We start from the raw sequence: 23,568 nt of genomic DNA, 5'->3' as shown, positions 1-23,568 counted from the left end.
CTGTTCCGTATTGGTTTCGTATTAAAGTTTCGCATATGGAAGTATGTGACACCAACGGATCATCAGCTGGATAAAGGATTCATAATACTGAGACATTGTGCAGACTGTTTTATTATTATTATTCTTTGTTGTTTGTTTAGTTGTTGAATTTAAAGTGTATCGAGTGTCTTAAAATATCAGTTGGGTTGGGTTTTTTTCACAATGATGTATTGAATAAATATACAAATGTTTATAGAACGTTTTATTTCCTGAAGTCTGTGTGCTGTGTTCTCTGGGTGTTAGATCTGGGTAAGGGGTTCTAGTCCGCCCCTCTTAGAGAAGACATGACAGTGTGTGTGTGTGTGTGTGTGTGTGTCTGCGCGCGCGCGTGTGCATGAGCGCTCACGCCACCGCAATAATTCTCGATTTAATCAATAGCAAGAACGCTTTCGCACCCGACGAAGTTTTCTGTCGCTCCGTCAGAGTGTCTAATGCTGTGTGTGTGTCAGTGTGTCAACAAGTCAGCTTGGTCGTGTCTGTCAACGTTTCCATATGCATGCCCGTGTCTGTGCATACATGCTTCTGCCCAACCCCACGCAGCTCCCATACTACGTCCATAGATTTGTGCATTCACAATGGGTGGTAGTTGTAGCAACAGCAGTACGCTTTCGTATGGGTCCTCGTAGTTGTTATAGCAGCAGCAACAGCAGAGGCGTAGGTGGATGTAGTAGTAGTAGTAGTAGTAGCAGTAGCAGCAGCAGTAGTAGTAATAGTGGTGGTAGGAGAAGAATTTGTAGAAGTAGTAGCAATCACAGCAGTGATAGTTTCATTTTATATCTCAAAACAACTGTGGTCTCAGACAGGTGTGTCTGTGTTTGTGTGCATGTGTGCGTGTATATGAATGCGGAAGTACATGCAAAACTGTATATATATATATATATATATATATATGCGTTGGTGTATGTGTCCCCCGTGCAGGCACGCCAGCTGGCCATGCTGTCCACCCCTCCTTACCAGTGGATCTTCTACGACCCAGGCCTGGAGGCTACAGACCTGCTGTTGTCCTTCCACGACATCGCCGTCAATTTCACCGTCCTGTCCCGTCTCCCACTCGTCCCCCTCACCGACGCGCTGCCCGGCCTCAGCCGCCTCGATCACTCTTACGTCACGGAGGCCGCGGCCTTGTTGACGTCAGCCTACCGTGACGTCAGGGATGTCCGTGCCAGCGCGCGTGTTGGTGGTGATTTCCGGGAGAAGGTGAACCGAGCGATCCGACAGGTATAGGGGAGTCTGTGGAGGGTTGTTTGGTGCTTTGTGGGCGTGTACATTGTCTGTTGTGGATTGTCTGGCTTTGCTGACGTGATTGTCTGGCTTTGTTGACGTGTGCATCATCTGTTGTGGGTTGGCTGGCTTTGTTGACGTGATTGTCTGGCCTTGTTGACGTGTGCATCATCTGTTGTGGATTGTCTGGCTTTGTTGACCTGTGCATCATCTGTTGTGGATTGTCTGGCTTTGTTGACCTGTACATCATCTGTCTGATGTGGATTGTCTGGCTTTGCTGACGTGTACATCATCTGATGTGGATTGTCTGGCTTTGTTGACCTGTACATCATCTATTGTGGATTGTCTGGCTTTGTTGACCTGTACATCATCTATTGTGGATTGTCTGGCATTGTTGACGTGTACATCATCTGTTGTGGATTGTCTGGCATTGTTGACTTGTACATCATCTCTTGTGGATTGTCTAGCTTTGTTGACCTGTGCATCATCTGTCTGATGTGGATTGTCTGGCTTTGCTGACGTGTACATCATCTGATGTGGATTGTCTGGCTTTGTTGACGTGTACATCATCTGATGTGGATTGTCTGGCATTGTTGACGTGTACATCATCTGTTGTGGATTGTCTGGCATTGTTGACGTGTGCATCGTCTGTTGTGGATTGTCTGGCTTTGTTGACCTGTGCATCATCTGTCTGATGTGGATTGTCTGGCAATGTTGACGTGTGCATCATCTGTTGTGGATTGTCTGGCTTTGTTGACCTGTACATCATCTGTTGTGGATTGTCTGGCATTGTTGACGTGATTGTCTGGCTTTGTTGACCTGTGCATCATCTGTTGTGGATTGTCTGGCTTTGTTGACGTGTACATCATCTGATGTGGATTGTCTGGCATTGTTAACGTGTGCATCATCTGTTGTGGATTGTCTGGCTTTGTTGACCTGTACATCATCTGTTGTGGATTGTCTGGCTTTGTTGACCTGTGCATCATCTGATGTGGATTGTCTGGCTTTGTTGATTTGTGCATTATCTATTGTGGATTGTCTGGCTTTGCTGACGTGTACATCATCTGTTGTGGATTGTCTGGCTTTGTTGACCTGTACATCATCTGATGTGGATTGTCTGGCATTGTTGACCTGTACATCATCTATTGTGGATTGTCTGGCTTTGCTGACGTGTACATCATCTGATGTGGATTGTCTGGCTTTGCTGACGTGTACGTCATCTGATGTGGATTGTCTGGCATTGTTGACCTGTACATCATCTATTGTGGATTGTCTGGCTTTGTTGACGTGTACATCATCTATTGTGGATTGTCTGGCTTTGTTGACGTGTACATCATCTGATGTGGATTGTCTGGCTTTGCTGACGTGTACGTCATCTGATGTGGATTGTCTGGCATTGTTGACCTGTACATCATCTATTGTGGATTGTCTGGCTTTGTTGACGTGTACATCATCTATTGTGGATTGTCTGGCTTTGCTGACGTGTACATCATCTGATGTGGATTGTCTGGCTTTGCTGACCTGTACATCATCTATTGTGGATTGTCTGGCTTTGCTGACGTGTACATCATCTGATGTGGATTGTCTGGCTTTGCTGACGTGTACATTATCTGATGTGGATTGTCTGGCTTTGTTGACGTGTACATCATCTGTTGTGGATTGTCTGGCTTTGTTGACGTGTACATCATCTGTTGTGGATTGTCTGGCATTGTTGACGTGTACATCATCTGTTGTGGATTGTCTGGCATTGTTGACGTGTACATCGTCTGTTGTGGATTGTCTGGCTTTGCTGACGTGTACATCATCTGATGTGGATTGTCTGGCTTTGTTGACCTGTACATCATCTGTTGTGGATTGTCTGGCATTGTTGACGTGTACATCGTCTGTTGTGGATTGTCTGGCATTGTTGACGTGTACATCATCTGATGTGGATTGTCTGGCTTTGTTGACCTGTACATCATCTGTTGTGGATTGTCTGGCATTGTTGACGTGTACATCATCTATTGTGGATTGTCTGGCTTTGTTGACCTGTGCATCATCTGTTTGATGTGGATTGTCTGGCTTTGCTGACGTGTACATTATCTGATGTGGATTGTCTGGCATTGTTGACGTGTGCATCATCTGTTGTGGATTGTCTGGCATTGTTGACGTGTGCATCATCTGTTGTGGATTGTCTGGCATTGTTGACGTGTGCATCATCTGATGTGGATTGTCTGGCATTGTTGACCTGTACATCATCTGTTGTGGATTGTCTGGCTTTGTTGACGTGTGCATCATCTGTTGTGGATTGTCTGGCATTGTTGACGTGTGCATCATCTGTTGTGGATTGTCTGGCTTTGTTGACCTGTACATCATCTGTTGTGGATTGTCTGGCATTGTTGACGTGTGCATCATCTGTTGTGGATTGTCTGGCTTTGTTGACCTGTACATCATCTGTTGTAGATTGTCTGGCTTTGCTGATGAGTACATTGCATTATCTGTTGTACAATGTTTGTGCTTTGTTGACGTGCACATTATCTGTTGTTGAATGTTTGTGACTTTTTTGACGTGTACATTATGTGTTGGGGATTGTTGGCTTTCACATTATCTGTCAAAGTTTGTTTTTTTTCAGTAAATGGCGGTGATTTTATTACTTGAAACCTCCGGTCAGTTGTTGAACTTGTGTGTGTATGTGTGTGTGTGTGTGTGTGTGTGCGCGCGCGCGCGTGTGTGTGCGTTCGTTCGTTCTTGTCTGTTTCAGGATGACTATCACGGAAAGGTGTTTGACAGTCAAGGGCAGCGCAGTAATTTCACACTGTATGTGACGGGGCTGAGTGGTAATCACCAGATCAAAGAGGTAAGTACGCTACACTGCACACACAGATACACACACACACACACGTACCCATGGCAATAAAAGGGATCTACTGTGTAAAGATGTGTCGAAAATCCCACCATGATTGGATTGTAAAACTAAAACACTTGAAGACAGAAACAAAAAACAACAACAACAACAAACAACGAAAAAAGGGGTGGCACTGCACTCACTTTACTTCGGAATAGCAGCCCGAATTTCACACAGAGAAATCTGTTGTGACAAAATGGGGAATACAATACAATATATTCAACTGCGGTGTCTCCCAGGCCAGGGAAATGTAACGCAGGTAGCGCTGCGTCAGAACCCTCTCCTCAGCGCACCACACTTTGCCCCCCGTAATAACTCTTTCCCCCAAGGACAGTGACCTACCCCTCCCTCCGTGAACCTCTGTACTGCACCCTTGGTCTATACTCTCCAGTGCACCTCTCTCCAGCACCCCCTACTTTACCCCAGTAACCTTTACCCAACACAGTACCCCTCTCCGTTAACACCCCAGCTCTGGCCTTTAACCTCCTCTCCCCAACACCCCTACTCAAAGCTTTAACCTCCTCTCCCCAACACCCCTACTCAAAGCTTTAACCCCTCTCCCCAACATCCCTACTCTACACCAGTACCTCTCTCCCCAACAACCCTATTCTACCCCTGTACCTCTCTCCCCAACACCCCTACTCTACACCAGTACCCCTCTCCCCAACACCCCTACTCTACACCAGTACCTCTCTCCCCAACACCCCTACTCTACACCAGTACCTCTCTCCCCAACACCCCTACTCTACACCAGTACCCCTCTCCCCAACACCCCTACTCTACACCAGTACCTCTCTCCCCAACACCCCTACTCTACCCCTGTACCCCTCTCCCCAACACCCCTACTCAAAGCTTTAACCCCTCTCCCCAACATCCCTACTCTACATCAGTACCTCTCTCCCCAACACCCCTACTCTACACCAGTACCTCTCTCCCCAACACCCCTACTCTACCCCAGTACCTCTCTCCCCAACACCCCTACTCTACATCAGTACCTCTCTCCCCAACACCCCTACTCTACACCAGTACCTCTCTCCCCAACACCCCTACTCTACCCCTGTACCTCTCTCCCCAACACCCCTACTCTACACCAGTACCCCTCTCCCCAACACCCCTACTCTACCCCAGTACCTCTCTCCCCAACACCCCTACTCTACCCCTGTACCCCTCTCCCCAACACCCCTACTCTAAGCTTTAACCCCTCTCCCCAACACCCCTACTCTACCCCAATGTACCGCTCTCCCCAACACCCCTACTCTACCCCAATGTACCCCTCTCCCCAACACCCCTACTCAAAGCTTTAACCCCTCTCCCCAACACCCCTACTCTACCCCAGTACCCCTCTCCCCAACACCCCTACTCTACCCTAGTACCCCTCTCCCCAACACCCCTACTCTACCCTAGTACCCCTCTCCCCAACACCCCTACTCTACCCTAGTACCCCTCTCCCCAACACCCCTACTCTACCCTTTTATTCCACGTTCAATCCACCTTTTAAATTCTTGAGAACTGTGTGTGTGTGTGTGTGTGTGTGTGTGTGTGTGTGTGTGTGCGCGCGCGCACGCGCGCACTCTCATGTGAGACGTGTGAAAGTCCGTGCATGACAGGCTGTACCTTGTTCTAGTTGTGGTGTGTGTGTGTGTGTGTGTGTGTGTGTGTGTGTGTTTACTGAGCTTAAAACGTGACAATTGGTTATAATGAATGTGCAATATGTAGGAAGAATAATGTGCAATATGCACGATGAATGTACAATGAATATGTCTAATGCTAACGTCCATATTCTAAATATATTTCTGTTTAATAATTGCGATGTAATAATTAATTGCAATGTTTTTAAAAGCGAATATGTGAAATGCTTTTATTTGAAAACATATGTTTATTACTCTTGTGTATGTTTATAATTATATTCAAATAATGTTAATTCTTTCTGTTTTTACATTAAGAATACTAGTTATTACCTGCAGTGTGTGGATGTATGAAACGATGTATGTGATATTTTTTACGTTTGTATCTTCGTAATATTTGTAGGGGCTGTTGTTGGCTTTTACAGTTATGGTCACCATGTTGTTTACTTGTCTATGTTGTGATAATGCACCTGACCAAATTTCTCCAGTTGGAGATAATAAAGTTATTCTTATCTTCTTATCTTATCTTATCTTATCTTAGTACCCCTCTCCCCATCACCCTTACTCTACCCCAGTACCCCTCTCCCCAACACCCCTACTCTACACCAGTACCTCTCTCCCCAACACGCCTACTCTACCCCAGTACCTCTGTCCCCAACACCCCTACTCTACCCTAGTACCCCTCTCCCCAACACCCCTACTCTACACCAGTACCCCTCTCCCCAACACCCCTACTCTACACCAGTACCTCTCTCCCCAACACCCCTACTCTACCCAAGTACTCCTCTCCCCAGCACCCCTACTCTACCCCAGTACCCCTCTCTCCAACACCCCTACTCTACACCAGTACCTCTCTCCCCAACACCCCTACTCTACACCAGTACCTCTCTCCCCAACACCCCTACTCTACCCTAGTACCCCTCTCTCCAACACCCCTACTCTACACCAGTACCCCTCTCCCCAACACCCCTACTCTACACCAGTACCTCTCTCCCCAACACCCCTACTCTACACCAGTACCTCTCTCCCCAACACCCCTACTCTACACCAGTACCCTCTCTCCCCAACACCCCTACTCTACACCAGTACCTCTCTCCCCAACACCCCTACTCTACACCAGTACCTCTCTCCCCAACACCCCTACTCTACCCTAGTACCTCTCTCCCCAACACCCCTACTCTACACCAGTACCCTCTCCCCAACACCCCTACTCTACACCAGTACCTCTCTCCCCAACCCTACTCTACCAAGTACTCCTCTCCCAGCACCCTACTCTACACCAGTACCCTCTCTCCCCAACACCCCTACTCTACACCAGTACCTCTCTCCCCAACACCCCTACTCTACACCAGTACCTCTCTCCCCAACACCCCTACTCTACACCAGTACCTCTCTCCCAACACCCCTACTCTACACCAGTACCTCTCTCCCCAACACCCCTACTCTACCCAGTACCTCTCTCCCCAACACCCCTACTCTACCCAGTACCTCTCTCCCCAACACCCCTACTCTACCCCTGTACCCCTCTCCCCAACACCCCTACTCTACCCCAGTACCCCTCTCCCCAACACCCCTACTCTACCCCAAGTACCTCCTCTCCCCAACACCCCTACTCTACCCCAAGTACCCCTCTCCCCAACACCCCTACTCTACCCCAGTACCCCTCTCTCCCCAACACCCCTACTCTACCCCAGTACCCCTCTCCCCAACACCCCTACTCTACCCAGTACCCCTCTCCCCAACACCCCTACTCTACCCCAGTACCCCTCTCCCCAACACCCCTACTCTACCCAAGTACCCCTCTCCCCAACACCCTTACTCTACGCCATTACCTCTCTCCCCAACACCCTTACTCTACCCCAGTACCCCTCTCCCCAACACCCTTACTCTACCCCCAGTACCCCTCTCCCCAACACCCTTACTCTACCCCCCAGTACCTCTCTCCCCCAACACCCTTACTCTACCCCAGTACCCCTCTCCCCAACACCCTTACTCTACCCCAGTACCCCTCTCCCCAACACCCTTACTCTACCCCAGTACCTCTCTCCCCCAACTCCCTTACTCTACCCCCAGTACCTCTCTCCCCAACACCCCTACTCTAACCCCAGTACCCCTCTCCCCAACACCCAACACCCTTACTCTACCCCAGTACCTCTCTCCCCACACCCTTATTCTACCCCAGTACCTCTCTCCCCAACACCCCTACTCTACCCCAGTACCCCTCTCCCCAACACCCAACACCCTTACTCTACCCCAGTACCTCTCTCCCCAACACCCTTACTCTACCCCAGTACCTCTCTCCCCAACACCCCTACTCTACCCCAGTACCCCTCTCCCCAACACCCAACACCCTTACTCTACCCCAGTACCTCTCTCCCCAACACCCTTACTCTACCCCAGTACCTCTCTCCCCAACACCCCTACTCTACCCCAGTACCCCTCTCCCCAACACCCAACACCCCTACTCTACCCCAGTACCCCTCTCCCCAACACCCAACACCCCTACTCTACACCAGTACCCCCTCTCCCCAACACCCAACACCCCTACTCTACCCCAGTACCCCTCTCCCCAACACCCAACACCCCTACTCTACCCCAGTACCCCTCTCCCCAACACCCAACACCCCTACTCTACACCAGTACCCTCTCCCCTCACCCCTACTCTACACCAGTACCCCTCTCCCCAACACCCAACACCCCTACTCTACCCCAGTACCCCTCTCCCCAACACCCAACACCCCTACTCTACCCCAGTACTCCTCTCCCCAACACCCCTACTCTACCTCAGTACCCATCTCCCAACACCCCTACTCTACCCCAGTACCCCTCTCCCCAACACCCCTACTCTACCCCAGTACCCCTCTCCCCAACACCCCTACTCTACCCCAGTACTCCTCTCCCCAACACCCTTACTCTACCCTAGTACCCCTCTCCCCAACACCCCTACTCTACCCCAGTACCCCTCTCCCCAACACCCTTACTCTACCCTAGTACCCCTCTCCCCAACACCCCTACTCTACCCCAGTACCCCTCTCCCCAACACCCCTACTCTACCCCAGTACTCCTCTCCCCAACACCCAACACCCCTATTTTACACCAGTACCCCTCTCCCCAACACCCTTACTCTACCCCAGTACCTCTCTCCCCAACACCCCTACTCTACCCCAGTACCCCTCTCCCCAACACCCAACACCCCTACTCTACCCCAGTACCCCTCTCCCCAACACCCAACACCCCTACTCTACCCCAGTACCCCTCTCCCCAACACCCAACACCCCTACTCTACCCCAGTACCCCTCTCCCCAACACCCCTACTCTACCTCAGTACCCCTCTCCCCAGCACCCCTACTCTACCCCAGTACTCCTCTCCCCAACACCCTTACTCTACCCCAGTACCTCTCTCCCCAACACCCCTACTCTACCCCAGTACTCCTCTCCCCAGCACCCTTACTCTACCCCAGTACCCCTCTCCCCAACACCCCTACTCTACACCAGTACCCCTCTCCCTAACACCCCTACTCTACACCAGTACCTCTCTCCCCATCACCCCTACTCTACCCCAGTACCCCTCTCCCCAACACCCAACACCCCTACTCTACCCCAGTACCCCTCTCCCCAACACCCAACACCCCTACTCTACCCCAGTACCCCTCTCCCCAACACCCAACACCCCTACTCTACCCCAGTACCCCTCTCCCCAACACCCAACACCCCTACTCTACCCCAGTACCCCTCTCCCCAACACCCAACACCCCTACTCTACACCAGTACCCCTCTCCCCAACACCCAACACCCCTACTCTACACCAGTACCCCTCTCCCCAACACCCAACACCCCTACTCTACCCCAGTACCCCTCTCCCCAACACCCAACACCCCTACTCTACACCAGTACCCCTCTCCCCAACACCCAACACCCCTACTCTACCCCAGTACCCCTCTCCCCAACACCCAACACCCCTACTCTACACCAGTACCCCTCTCCCCAACACCCCTACTCTACACCAGTACCTCTCTCCCCAACACCCCTACTCTACACCAGTACCCCCCTCCATAACACACGTGTTCTAACCTTGCAACCCTCTCTCCAACACCACAAGGAAGTAAAGGTCGCTGTGCATGTTGCTCTGTGTGTGTGTGTGTGTGTGTGTGTGTGTGTGTGTGTGTGTGTGTGTGCAGATTGGCGTGTGGTACTCTCGCGTGGAGCTGTTTGATTCCCGCCTGAATATGAACGGAGAGATGACCGGCCTCAACCGGACTACCCCCTTCCCTCTCAGGGGCCGCACGGCCCATGTTGTCATGATCGAGGTGAGGTGTTTTTGTGGGGGAGTGGCTTAGGATGGGATGGGGTGGTGTGGGGGAAGGGGGGTCATGCAGGTCGTGTGTGTGTGTGTGTGTGACTCTGTGTGTGTGTGTGTGTGTGTGTGTGTGTGTGTGTGTGTGTGTGTGAAAAGAAAGACAGACTGACCGACAGAGACACAGATAGAGAGAGAGAGACACACACACACACGCACATACACAGAGAATACGAATATTGATATGAATGGTGAAATCAGCACAGGACTTTTCCACCCTGTGAAGGGGTGTGTACAGACATCTCCAATCCTGTCATCATTTTGTTTCAGCGCAGTTTCTCTCGCCTAAAACGATTCATACAGATAAAGCTACGCTTTTCGGGCTGTGTTAGCAGTTGCAGAGGACATCAGCAACCTACCTCTAAAGACATTTGGGCTTTGATTATACTTTGGGGCAATATAACACACACACACACTAACACTAACACATACACACACACACACACACACACACACACACACACACACACACACCAGCAGAGATGTTAAATGCATATGTGGAGAATCTATTTCTAGCAAACACATACTCTTTGAATGTCAGAGTCTGAAATCGTTTTTACCAAACTTTTCGGAAAATTCTTTTGGACGTATTTTTGACAATTTCAAGATGTTATCTGCTATTGCAGAAGGTTTGCTGCATAGTCCAATTGTACATTTGTTTTTGTTGTTTCAGTTGTTTGCATTTCCTTCTGCATTGTGCCTATGTCTCTCCTTTTAATGTTTTATTTTTACCAGTGCTCTATATCTTTCCCCACCACACACACACACACATGCGCACACACACATACACACACACACCATTCTTCACCCTCTGCCCAATACCGTTCCCACCACCACGCCCCGCCCTCCGCCCCCCCCCTCTCCCCCAAGACCCCCCCACCCCCGCCCCCCTCCCTTTTTCTTTTTTTTTCTTCCTCCCCCCCCCCCCTGGAAGACGTTAAACTGAAGACTACTACTACTACTACTACTACTACACACACACACACACACACACACACACACACACACACACACACACACCTCGGCATGAATTCTAACACAATCAATCTAAAACAACACAACATATAAAGGAAAACATCATAGTAATTACACCAGCGGCACCATCAGTAGTCACTCAAGCTTCAGTAAGTTATCACCATTGTTTCAGCAGTACTGCTCAGTGTTCGGTTGTCAGCATTTTTCATGACTAATGAATTGTTGTTATTCATTCACCATGGACAGCTTGTCATAATGACGTCAGTGATGACAGAATGACCAGTGAGGAGGGATGGGGTGGGGTGGGGGTAGGCACATGACTGCTGTATGGATCTGTGCACAGAAGCGGAACTTCGACGCTCCGATGACACAGCTGTGAGGGAGCGGGGGAGGGGGGAGGGTTGGTGGTGGGAAGAGGGTGAGCGTGGAGGACATGTTATGAAAAGAGGGAGGAGGAGATGGAGGAAGAGGAGGTGAAGGAAGAGGAGGAGGAGATGTAATTACCCTACATTTTCAGGTTATGGCGGTGGGAGGGGGTGGGGGGGGGGGGAGAGGGGGTGGCGGAGGAGAGTAGACGGTGGAGGGGGGAGGTTTAACCCTTGAATTGCTGAACCTTGGTGAAATAGGATCAGCACGGCCCGAATTTGAAGAGCGGCTACTAATTTGATGTAGTTGTTTGCTTATTGTGCTTATCAACAGTGTGATTTTTTTTTTTAACTCTCTCCATACGAACGGCGAAAGAGACGACGTTAATAGCGTTTCACCCCACTAACCACCATCAAAATATTACCAGCGGAAGGCTGTTACACTGAAGAGGTGAATGTTGACAAAGAATACCACAATTCTGACGACGGAAGCTAAAGGTTGGGTCATTGAGACACCCACTGGACATCCGAGGGATCTGTGTAGAGGAGAAGAGAGGACTGGCCGTACTGAGTGAGTTAAACTGAAGAGCTAGAGTGCAATCCTAAGAGGACGAAGTCCAAACGCAGACTGACGGCTGACATCCTGGCCTGTTAAGCTCTACCTTATCTCAGGGAGGTGACAGCGTAGTTCGTAAGCAGAGGTCAAGGGGTTGCTAAACTCCAGAGTTAACAAGGCAAGGCAAGAACGTTATTTCGTGTACCCCGTGGGGGGGCTTACATAGAAACATTATACATCAACGTCTTTGACACGCACCATATAAACATATCAGTATCAGTATCAGTAGCTCAAGGAGGCGTCACTGCGTTCGGTCAAATCCATATACGCTACACCACATCTGCCAAGCGGATGCCTGACCAGCAGCGTAACCCAACGCGCTTAGTCAGGCCTTGAGGAAAAAAATATATATACTAAAATAAGATTTTAAAAAATTAATAAATTGATAAAATAAATAATTTTTTTTAAATAATAGATATTTTTTTTTTAAATACTACTACTAATAATAATAATATTTATAAGGCGCAAAATCTTGATTGATGGAGTCTCCAGTCGGTCCGACGGATGAGTAGGCAGGCAGGCTTATCTGTCGGTGTGTGCCCTCATATGGGAAAAGAGGCCGATTCTTGATGCGCAGCACTTCCTACAGGTGTTGCAAAGGAAGTTGAGCCCTGCTTCCTTCGCTCACGCTTCTCCTTAATGGTCAGCGTTCTCTTGTTTTCAACCGTCTTTATGCCACTAGAGCACAGCATCCTCCAGCGAGAGCGGTCAAGGGCATCAGTTTCCCAGGAAGCGTCCTTGAAGCGCTTGCAGGGTCTTCCAAGTTCACGGTGGCCTTCCTTCAGCTGGCCATAAAAAAGCATCTTCGGGATCCTGCTGTCTGTCATGCGGACAACGTGCCCTGTCCAGCGTAGCTGATCAGCAGGCTTTCGATCCTGGGCAGGCCGCTCCTCTCTTGGACCTGGAGGTTGAAGACCCTGTCTTGCCACTTTATGCCGAGGATCTTTCTTAGGCATCTAAGAAACTGCTGAAGTTGTTGAATGTGACGGCGATACGTCGTTCATGTTTTACAGCAGTACAACAAGGTGGTCAGCACAACAGCTCTGTAGGTTTTAATATTGAATAAGTCAACTCTAAGCGCACAGACAAAAAAAAAGAAAAGAAAAAAAGACAACAATGATGATAAATAAGCAAATAAATGTAAAACAGTTTTACATATAAACATAAAGAGTGATCACAAACCACACCCCACAAAAAAACAAACAAACAAACAACAACAACAACAACAACAACAAAACCCACACGAGTAATCAGGCCAATACACATTCAGTACCATTTTCCATCAATTCAATTCAATTCAAAATACTTTATCTTCTGCTTCAACCAAAACAGAAAATTCTCTTTCGGCTCACATCATGCCCGTCAACAAATATCAAAGAGAAAAACGAATACCTGACACCCTTCACTGATCACCACCCAAACAGGGGGGGAAAAAAAAGATCCACTATCAGTGTACAGTGGAGATGTAGTGGAAGAAATTCTAACGCAAATTTTAGTGCTGGAAACATCGCCAGTGCAAGCCCTAATCTATAGAACTAGTGTAGATTCAGGGGAAACAACGCTAACACATTTAAAGCTGTCAAGATCGCCCAGACAACTCAACTGACAAGCCAAGTCTGTTGGATTAGCGTAAACTCAGGAAGCACTTGTTTTAACGGCTCAGAAATTGTAGCGCTGCAAATTTAGATCGTTAAGTTACAAAACTCCGTCTCGCGCCAGGAACAAGGCTTCAGACACAGCTGCAAACACAAGCCTCGCCTGTACTATCTTTATTGACTGGAAACCGGAGTTTGTTGTTTGTAAGAGGAGAACGGATTGATCTGCTCTTATTATGCGTGCTCGGTTAGAAGGCGGTGTGTGTGTGTGTGTGCGTGTGTGTTTGAGGGGAGAGAGTGGGGGGGGGGGGGGGGGAGGTCACGGTTATCGCGGTAAACAAACAGGAACAGCTGTTGGGGAAGAGATCGATCGGTTGTTCTGATAACCATCTTTATAACTGAAAAAAAAAGGGCTTGAGTGTGGGGACTGGGGGCGGAAAGGGGTGAAAATAGGGGGGTGGGGGGGGGAGGAGGTGTGTTTCGGCAAGAGACGGTGACACAGATACACAGACGCAAATTCAACAGACGGAGACACACACACACACACACAAACACACACACACACACACACTCACTCTCTCTCTCTCTTTCTCTCTCTCTCTCTTTCAGGGTGCCTTACTCCTCTCTGTTATATGTCTGTCTGTATCTGTCTTCTTTTTTTCTTCTCTTTCTCTCTGTTTCTCTGTCTGTCCCTTCTCTCTGTGAAACTTGGTTTGGAGTTCTCGGTTGAAGGGAAAGAACTGTGAGTAACTGGGAGGCATAAGAAGGGAGTGTTGCTTTCCCTTGGAAACTGGCTGACATCACGAGTCTTCATTTCGTTGAACTTAAGTTGACTCCGTAACCCGTGTGTGTGTGGTGCGTGCGTGCGTGTGTGTGTGGTTGTGGGTCATCAGCTTATTTGACTGAGTGGTTGGTTATTGTTCTTGTCGCTTTGTACTGCTGCTCATGTTTTCGTTGTTGCCGCTTTTGTTTTTGCTGCTGTAGTGGTGATTGATGGTGGTGGTGGTGGTGGTTTTTGTTGTGGTGATTTTCATCATCATCATCATTATCATCATTATTGCTGTCGTTGTTGTTATTGTATTACTTTTGATTTATTGTGTTTGGGGTCTTGTTTTGTTTTGTTTCGTTTTTGTCGGAAACGTCATCATCATCATCATCATCACCACCATCGTCATCATCATCTTCATCACCATCATCATCAGCAGCAGCAGCATGATGATGATGATGATTGTCATTACTATTCTTCTTCTTCTTCTTCTTCTTCTTCTTCTTCTTCTTCTTTCTCTGCTTGCTTAGTGTTATGATTCCCCCACCTCCCCCATACCTTCCCACTGTCGTGTCTCACGTGCCTTGTGCATGTGGTGTGTTTGTGTGTGTGTGTGTGTGTGTGTGTGCTCGCGCGCGCGCGTTTGTGTGACCGTGGTAAGTTTTATGCCGTATTTCAGGGTCATTAACGGTTTATTTCGTTGAGGCTCCGAATCCACAATATTGTAATTGGGCTCTTCGCTGTCGACGGAACTAATGTTTGGGTTTGAAGACGACTGACATGACACTGTTTTTCTTGTTCACAGTTAAAAGAAGGAAAAAAAAAACCCACAAATTCTGGACAGAACACATACAATGACAACTACACCATTAACGCGTTTACTGTACATGAATATTTTAAAGTGGATACTGAATTTTCTAGATTATGAACATTTTTTTTAATTGAATGGACGGTATTTCTCAATTTCGGTAGGCCAAGCGTACAAGGGTATGCGCAGATCTGTAGAAAACGGCTACATGTTGCGGTGAGCCTGAGGCGATGGCAACGTTTCCTTTATCGCGAACTTAAAAAAAAAAAATCTTAGATAATCGAGATATATCAAAATAATGTAATTTGAACGGTGTTATCTCCTCGAGTACAGTAATCATTTTATCACGCTAAAAACAAATTAAATATCAATTTTGGTTGTTGGCAGGCAGGCAGATGTGTTTCAGCGCTGTCAATAACTCTTCTCGCTTTCAAATTCATCGTGCTTGGTTCGATTCCATTCTAATCCCTCCATTCCCTTTTTGAATTTCTCTCCACCCCCCCACCCTCCACCCCCACCCCCACCAAAAAAAAGCGCATAGAGCTACAAGAATATGCGCTCTAGCAAGATGTCTAAATAAATAAAATTGAAAATAAAAACTGAAACACAGAACAAATTTGGAAAAGAGTCTCTCTGTCTCTCTGTGTGTGTGTGTGTGTGTGTGTGTGTGTGTGTGTGTGTGTGTGTGTTCTCATGATCCCTTTATTGGAAAAGAAATGTGTATCACAAATGAGCCTTGAAAGCTTTGCCTCTCTTGTTCTTGTTGTTGTTCATCATTTTCTTCTTCTGCCTTCCCTTCTTTTAATAAAATGACTATTCATAGTTATTCGTGTCGTTGTCATCATCAACACCATCATCATTTACATCACCACCATAGTTGTTACTACCATCACCATCAACGTCACCATCACCATATATACTGATCACCTTTCTTAACCCTCTTTCCGCCACTTTCTCCTCCCTCTCCATCAAGGAGCCTCCGTTCACGATGAAGAGGAAAGACGACTTCTCCCGCAAGGGCAACGACCAGTATGAGGGGTTCGCTGTGGACCTTATCGAGGAGGTGGCCAAAATGCTGGAGTTTGATTACAAGATCTACCTGGTGCACGACGGAAACTTCGGCTCCAAGCAGAGTGATGGCCAGTGGAATGGCATGATCGGGGAACTGCTGGCTGGGGTGGGTTGTAGGGTGTGATAACTAGTTAGGTGGATAGGTTGTTGCTAGTTGGGTGGAGGTTCTGTGTGGGTAGATTTGTTGGTGGCTGGTTGGGTGGGTAGGTTGTGGCTGGTTGGGTGGGTAGGTTGTGGCTGGTTGGGTGGGTAGGTTGTGGCTGGTTGGGTGGGTAGGTTGGGGCTGGTTGGGTGGGTAGGTTGTGGCTGATTGGATGGGTAGGTTGGGGCTGATTGGATGGGTAGTTTGGGGCTGGTTGGGTGGGTAGGTTGGGCCTGGTTGGGTGGGTGGGTGGGTAGGTTGTGGGTGATTGGGGCTTGTTCAGGTAGGTGGATAGGTTGGGGCTGGTTGGGTGGATAGGTTGGGGCTGGTTAGGGTAGGTTGTGGGTGGTTAATGTAGGTTGGGTGGGTATGTTGTGGCTGGTTGGGTTGGTAGGTTGTGGTTGGATGGTTGGGTACGTTGTGGCTGGTTGGGGGTGGGTAGGTTGTGGCTGGTTGGGGGTGGGTACGTTGTGGCTGGTTGGGGGTGGGTACGTTGTGGCTGGTTGGGGGTGGGTATGTTGTGGCTGGTTGGGGGTGGGTACGTTGTGGCTGGTTGGGGATGGGTACGTTGTGGCTGGTTGGTATGTTGTGGCTGGTTGGGGGTGGGTATGTTGTGGCTGGTTGGGGATGGGTACGTTGTGGCTGGTTGGTATGTTGTGGCTGGTTGGGGGTGGGTACGTTGTGGCTGGTTGGAGGTGGGTACGCTGTGGCTGGTTGGGGGTGGGTACGCTGTGGCTGGTTGGGTGGTTGGGTAGGTTGTGGCTGGTTGGGTGGTTGGGGTGGGTGGGGCTATAGGTTGTGGATAGTTGGGTGGGTGGGTTAGCAGGTTATGGCTGATTGGAGTGGGTTGCGACTTGTTTGGTTGGTTGGAGCTGGATTGCAGGAGTAGGTTGGGGCTTGATGTTCAGGCTGTAGGTGAATGGTGAGCCTGTGGCTCGTTGTGTAGACTGTTGACTGTGGCTGGTTGGGGCTGTGTGGCTTCAGTTGGTGATGTTCGTTGTGGTAAGTGTGTGTGTGTGTGTTTGTGTGTGAGTAGTTGGGGGTGGGGGCGGAGGGTTCGCGGATGTCTGTGTATGTGTATGCGTGCGTATGCTTGTTTCCGTCTGTATATATATATATATGTGTGTGTGTGTGTGTGTGTACACATATGTGTGCATGTGTGTGTGACCACATGTACACTTTTCACTCTTTTTTAATCAAGAGATAACGTGCTGTTTTCTTGACTTGACTTTTATTTACTATCGTCTTGAATTAAAGCGGACTGAACTGACGTGACTTGACCTGTGACCTGCCTTTACTGTCGTCGACCTGTGACCTGCCTTTACTGTCGTCTAGAATTCAGCTGAAATGACGTGACTTGACCTGTGACCTGCCTTTACTGTCGTCGACCTGTGACCTGCCTTTACTGTCGTCTAGAATTCGGCTGAAATGACGTGACTTGACCTGTGACCTGCCTTTACTGTCGTCTAGAATTCGGCTGAAATGACGTGACTTGACTTGTGACCTGCCTTTGCTATCGTCTAGAATTCAGCTGAACTGACGTGACTTGACCTGTGACCTGCCTTTGCTATCGTCTAGAATTCAGCTGAAATGACGTGACTTGACTTGTGACCTGCCTTTGCTATCGTCTGTTGTGACCTGCCTTTGCTATCGTCTAGAATTCAGCTGAGCTGACGTGACTTGACCTTTCCCTGCCTTTGCTATCCTCTAGAATTCAGTTGAAATGACGTGACTTGACTTGTGCCCTGCCTTTGCTATCGTCTAGAATTCAGTTGAAATGAAATGACGTGACTTGACTTGTGACCTGCCTTTGCTATCGTCTAGAATTCAGCTGAAATGACGTGACTTGACTTGTGAACTGCCTTTGCTATCGTCTAGAATTCAGCTGAACTGACGTGACTTGACCTGTGCCCTGCCTTTGCTATCGTCTAGAATTCAGCTGAAATGACGTGACTTGACCTGTGCCCTGCCTTTGCTATCGTCTAGAATTCAGCTGAAATGACGTGACTTGACCTGTGCCCTGCCTTTGCTATCGTCTAGAATTCAGCTGAACTGACGTGACTTGACCTGTGCCCTGCCTTTGCTATCGTCTAGAATTCAGCTGAACTGAAGTGCCCTGATTTGTGCCTGGCCTTTCAGAACGCCACCATGTCTGTGGCCCCCCTGAGCATCAACTCTGACCGGGAGGAGGCGGTGGACTTCACCAAGCCCTTCATGACCCGCTACATCAACGTCGTCATGAGGGTGCCCCGCAGGGAGACCTCATACTTCGAGGTCAGTAACCCATATACCCCATTTCACACCCCCTCCCACCCTCTCTGCACTCTTCAGAACTCTTCCTTTTTTTCAAAGATGAAATATTTAAGCAAGGCCTGTTTTTCCAATATGTCCGTGATAATGTGCATCCTCTATAAAAAGTCCTCGCATATATGAAGGAAGACAAAAAGGGAAAGGAAAAAAATATATGTGTAAGTACTATTGTAGAATGACTACACTGTTGCTGTCCGTCAGTGCCGCATATGACAAATGGAAATTCTGCTGCAGTGACTTCCACCGCCTCTAATACTAGTATGTATGTATGCATAATTATGTATATGTGTGTGTGTTCGTGTGTGCGTGCGTGTGAGTGTGTGTGTGTGTGTGTGTGTGTGTGTGTGTGTGTGTGTGTGTGTGTGTAAGCACTCCACATACACAGATCTGGGAGGGAAAGAAACGAGAGAGAGAGAGAGAGAGAGATTACACATACATTTAAAAGGGAGGGATAAAATACAAAGCTGAAAGCAGATCAGACCTTCGTCAGCATTTGGGGGTAAAACATGTATCAGTAACCAAAACAGGTCATCGTGAACATGAGTTCAGCAGATACTTACTTCACATCTCACTCACCCCCACAACCCCACCTTGCCCAGCAAACAACAAGCCCCACCCACCCCACCACAGTCCCTCATCCACCAACTACCGTCACCACCTTCAACAACACTTCACAGGACGTTATAACATCATCCGGCAAGCAGTCAAAAAATTGTCATCAACAACTAAAAGGAGACAGGTATTGGGACAGGGGTGGGGAACCAAGGGAGGCAGGTAATGGGACAGGGGTGGGGAACCAAGGGAGGCAGGTAATGGGACAGGGGTGGGGAACCAAGGAATGCATGTATTGGAACAGGGGTGGGGAACCAAGGAATGCAGGTAATGGGACAGGTGTGGGGAACCAAGGAATACAGGTAATGGGACAGGGGTGGGGAACCGAGGGAGGCAGGTAGTGGGACAGGGGTGGGGAACCAAGGAATGCAGGTAATGGGACAGGTGTGGGGAACCAAGGAATACAGGTAATGGGACAGGTGTGGGGAACCAAGGAATGCAGGTAATGGGACAGGTGTGGGGAACCAAGGGAGGTAGGTAATGGGACAGGGGTGGGGAACCAAGGAATACAGGTAATGGGACAGGGGTGGGGAACCGAGGGAGGTAGGTAATGGGACAGGGGTGGCGAACCAAGGAATGCAGGTAATGGGACAGGGGTGGTGAACCAAGGGAGGCAGGTAATGGGACAGGGGTGGGGAACCAGGGGAGGCAGGTAATGGGACAGGGGTGGGGAACCAAGGAATACAGGTAATGGGACAGGGGTGGTGAACCAAGGGAGGCAGGTAATGGGACAGGGGTGGGGAACCAAGGGAGGCAGGTAATGGGACAGGGGTGGGGAACCAGGGGAGGCAGGTAATGGGACAGGGGTGGGGAACCAAGGGAGGCAGGTATTGGGACAGGGGTGGGGAACCAAGGGAGACAGGTATTGGGACAGGGGCGGGGAACCACGGGAATCAGGTATTGGAACAGGCGTGGGGAACCAAGGGAGGCAGGTATTGGGACAGGGGCGGGGAACCACGGGAGACAGGTATTGGAACAGGGGTGGGGAACCAAGGGAGACAGGTATTGGGACAGGGGTGGGGAACCAAGGGAGGCAGGTATTGGGACAGGGGTGGGGAACCAAGGAATGCAGGTAATGGGACAGGGGTGGGGAACCAAGGCAGGCAGGTATTGGGACAGGGGTGGGGAACCAAGGGAGGCAGGTATTGGGACAGGGGTGGGGAACCGAGGGAGGTAGGTATTGGGACAGGGGTGGGGAACCAGGGGAGGCAGGTATTGGGACAGGGGTGGGGAACCAAGGGAGGTGGGTAATGGAACAGGGGTGGGGAACCAAGGGAGGCAGGTAATGGGACAGGGGTGGGGAACCGAGGGAGACAAGTATTGGGACAGGGGTGGGGAAGCAAGGAATGCATGTATTGGAACAGGGGTGGGGAACCAAGGAATGCAGGTAATTGGACAGGGGTGGGGAACCAAGGAATGCATGTATTGGAACAGGGGTGGGGAACCAAGGAATGCAGGTTATGGGACAGGTGTGGGGAACCAAGGAATACAGGTAATGGGACAGGGGTGGGGAACCAAGGAATACAGGTAATGGGACAGGGGTGGGGAACCAAGGAATGCAGGTAATGGGACAGGTGTGGGGAACCAAGGAATACAGGTAATGGGACAGGGGTGGGGAACCAAGGAATACAGGTAATGGGGCAGGGGTGGGGAACCAAGGAATGCAGGTAATGGGACAGAGGTTGGGAACCAAGGAATGCAGGTCATGGGACAGGTGTGGGGAACCAAGGAATACAGGTAATGGGACAGGGGTGGGGAACCGAGGGAGGTAGGTAATGGGACAGGGGTGGGGAACCAAGGAATGCAGGTAATGGGACAGGTGTGGGGAACCAAGGGAGGCAGGTAATGGGACAGGGGTGGGGAACCAAGGGAGGCAGGTAATGGGAGAGGGGTGGGGAACCAAGGGAATACAGGTAATGGGACAGGGGTGGGGAACCAAGGAATGCAGGTAATGGGACAGGTGTGGGGAACCAAGGAATACAGGTAATGGGACAGGGGTGGGGAACCAAGGAATACAGGTAATGGGACAGGGGTGGTGAACCAAGGGAGGCAGGTGATGGGACAGGGGTGGGGAACCAGGGGAGGCAGGTAATGGGACAGGGGTGGGGAACCAAGGGAGGCAGGTAATGGGACAGGGGTGGGGAACCAAGGAATACAGGTAATGCGACAGGGGTGGGGAACCAGGGGAGGCAGGTAATGGGACAGGGGTGGGGAACCAAGGAATACAGGTATTGGGACAGGGGTGGGGAACCAAGGAATACAGGTATTGGGACAGGGGTGGGGATGGGAGCCAGGTAATGCGACAGGGGTGGGGAACCAAGGGAGGCGGGTAATTGGACAGGGGTGGGGAACCAGGGGAGGCAGGTAATGGGACAGGGGTGGGGAACCAAGGGAGACAGGTAATGGGACAGGGGTGGGGAACCAAGGGAGGCAGGTAATGGGACAGGGGTGGGGAACCAAGGGAGGCAGGTAATGGGACAGGGGTGGGGAACCAGGGGAGACAGGTAATGAGACAGGGGTGGGGATGGGAGCCAGGTAATGGCACAGGGGTGGGGATGGGAGCCAGGTAATGGGACAGGGGTGGGGAACCAAGGGAGACAGGTAATGGGACAGGGGTGGGGAACCAAGGAATACAGGTAATGGGACAGGGGTGGGGAACCAAGGAATACAGGTATTGGGACAGGGGTGGGGATGGGAGCCAGGTAATGGCACAGGGGTGGGGATGGGAGCCAGGTAATGGGACAGGGGTGGGGATGGGAGCCAGGTAATGGGACAGGGGTGGGGAACCAAGGGAGGCGGGTAATGGAACAGGGGTGGGGACCAAGGAAGGCAGGAGGGTCAACAAGACGAAGGGGGCAAGATTTCCCACTTATTGCTTTACAGTACTGTATAACACTGTCTGCAAGGGAGGGAGGGGGGGTGTTAACCTGTTCAAGAACCTCTCCCTTGATGACATTTTTTGGTTCTAGGTTTCTTCTTCCAGTAATGAATGACATGCCTTTGCCCTTCTATTTTAGTAACATTTAACTCTAGGAAGTTTTCTTTGCACCACGGGATGAAAATGTCGATTTCCTGTGTGCATGTTGTATCATTGTAATCAGTGAAAAAAAAAGGCCTGTCAGAGTTGAATCATCAGCGAACTTGACTAGTGGACAGGATTCTGTGCAACTTCTACCGTCAGCTGTGTGCAGAGTAAAGAGGGACGGTGACAGCACTCTACCCTGGGCTGCACCAGTATCGGTGTATAAAACACTTGAGACAGAGTAACGTTGGGGTCTGTTAGTGAGGTAGTCTAAAACCCATAAGACAGTTGGTGAATTAACTTTCATTAAAAATTCTCAGCTAAAAGGTGGCGCTGAGTAGCATTAAAAGCATTTGAGAAGTCAAAAAAAAAAAAAAAGAACAAATACATGTACCATTCCTGCTAAATACTCATATATCTTATTCAAAACAAACAAGGCGTTATCAAAATTTCTGTTTCTCCTATAAGCGAATTGCAGTGGATAAAAAATTCTTTGCCAATCCCTGCAAGTGAATCATAACAACTCCCTCAAATTTGTTTTAAAGTTTGGTCTCAGACCTAGAGTAGGTGTTGTAACACACAGGTAGGCAGCCTGTTGTGCAAAGGATTCCATGTCTGTAAATCGCTGAGAGTTTGGTCTCTGACCTAAGACAGGCGCAATATATGTATCAATAGTGATAATGATGACAATGAATGGAGCAGAGGCTCAGGGTTAATTACGAATTACCCATTCACGGATGAACCCTTTTTCTCCACTTCTGCATTGGACCGTGACCAGTCGTTCAGATGAGACGTTAAACCGAGGTCCCATGTACAGCATGCACTTATTACGCACGTAAAAGAACCCACGGCAACAAAATGGTTGTCCCTGGCAAAAGTTCTGAAGAAAAATCCACTTTGTCAGTAAAACAAACACACTTGCAGACAGAAAAAAAAAAAACAGAGAAAATAAGTTATGGTTATTTGTGGCGCTTCAGTGTGGCGACGTGCCTTCTCTAGAGTGAGCAGCCCGAGTTTCATACAGACTTGCGAAATCTCTCTCTCTCTCTCTCTCTCTCTCTCTCTCTCTCTCTCTCTGTATCAGTCTCTCACACTCTGTCTCTCACTCTGCTCCCTTCCTTCCTCCCTCCCTCACTTCCTCCCCCCGATCCGCCTTTCTTACA

The 23,568-nt window shown here is 49.5% G+C and overlaps 1 protein-coding gene across 2 annotated transcripts in view; it reads left to right on the top strand.

Annotated features, from left to right (window-relative positions):
• Positions 1–23,568, top strand: part of LOC143283749 (glutamate receptor ionotropic, kainate 3-like) — a 168,706-nt gene that overhangs the window by 121,228 nt on the left and 23,910 nt on the right. For both annotated transcript variants that reach the window (XM_076590060.1, XM_076590059.1), the window contains exons 6-10: positions 958–1,257; positions 4,001–4,096; positions 9,948–10,076; positions 16,222–16,425; positions 18,601–18,735. In XM_076590060.1, the coding sequence (XP_076446175.1) occupies positions 958–1,257; positions 4,001–4,096; positions 9,948–10,076; positions 16,222–16,425; positions 18,601–18,735 (864 nt within the window). The remainder of the gene's footprint in view (positions 1–957; positions 1,258–4,000; positions 4,097–9,947; positions 10,077–16,221; positions 16,426–18,600; positions 18,736–23,568) is intronic.

This window comes from Babylonia areolata, chromosome 7 (genome assembly GCF_041734735.1).
Source record: "Babylonia areolata isolate BAREFJ2019XMU chromosome 7, ASM4173473v1, whole genome shotgun sequence".
Taxonomy (NCBI): Eukaryota; Metazoa; Mollusca; class Gastropoda; order Neogastropoda; family Buccinidae; genus Babylonia; species Babylonia areolata.
The sequence above is the reverse complement of the archived record's forward strand: the minus strand, read 5'-3'. Positions and strand labels throughout refer to the sequence as shown.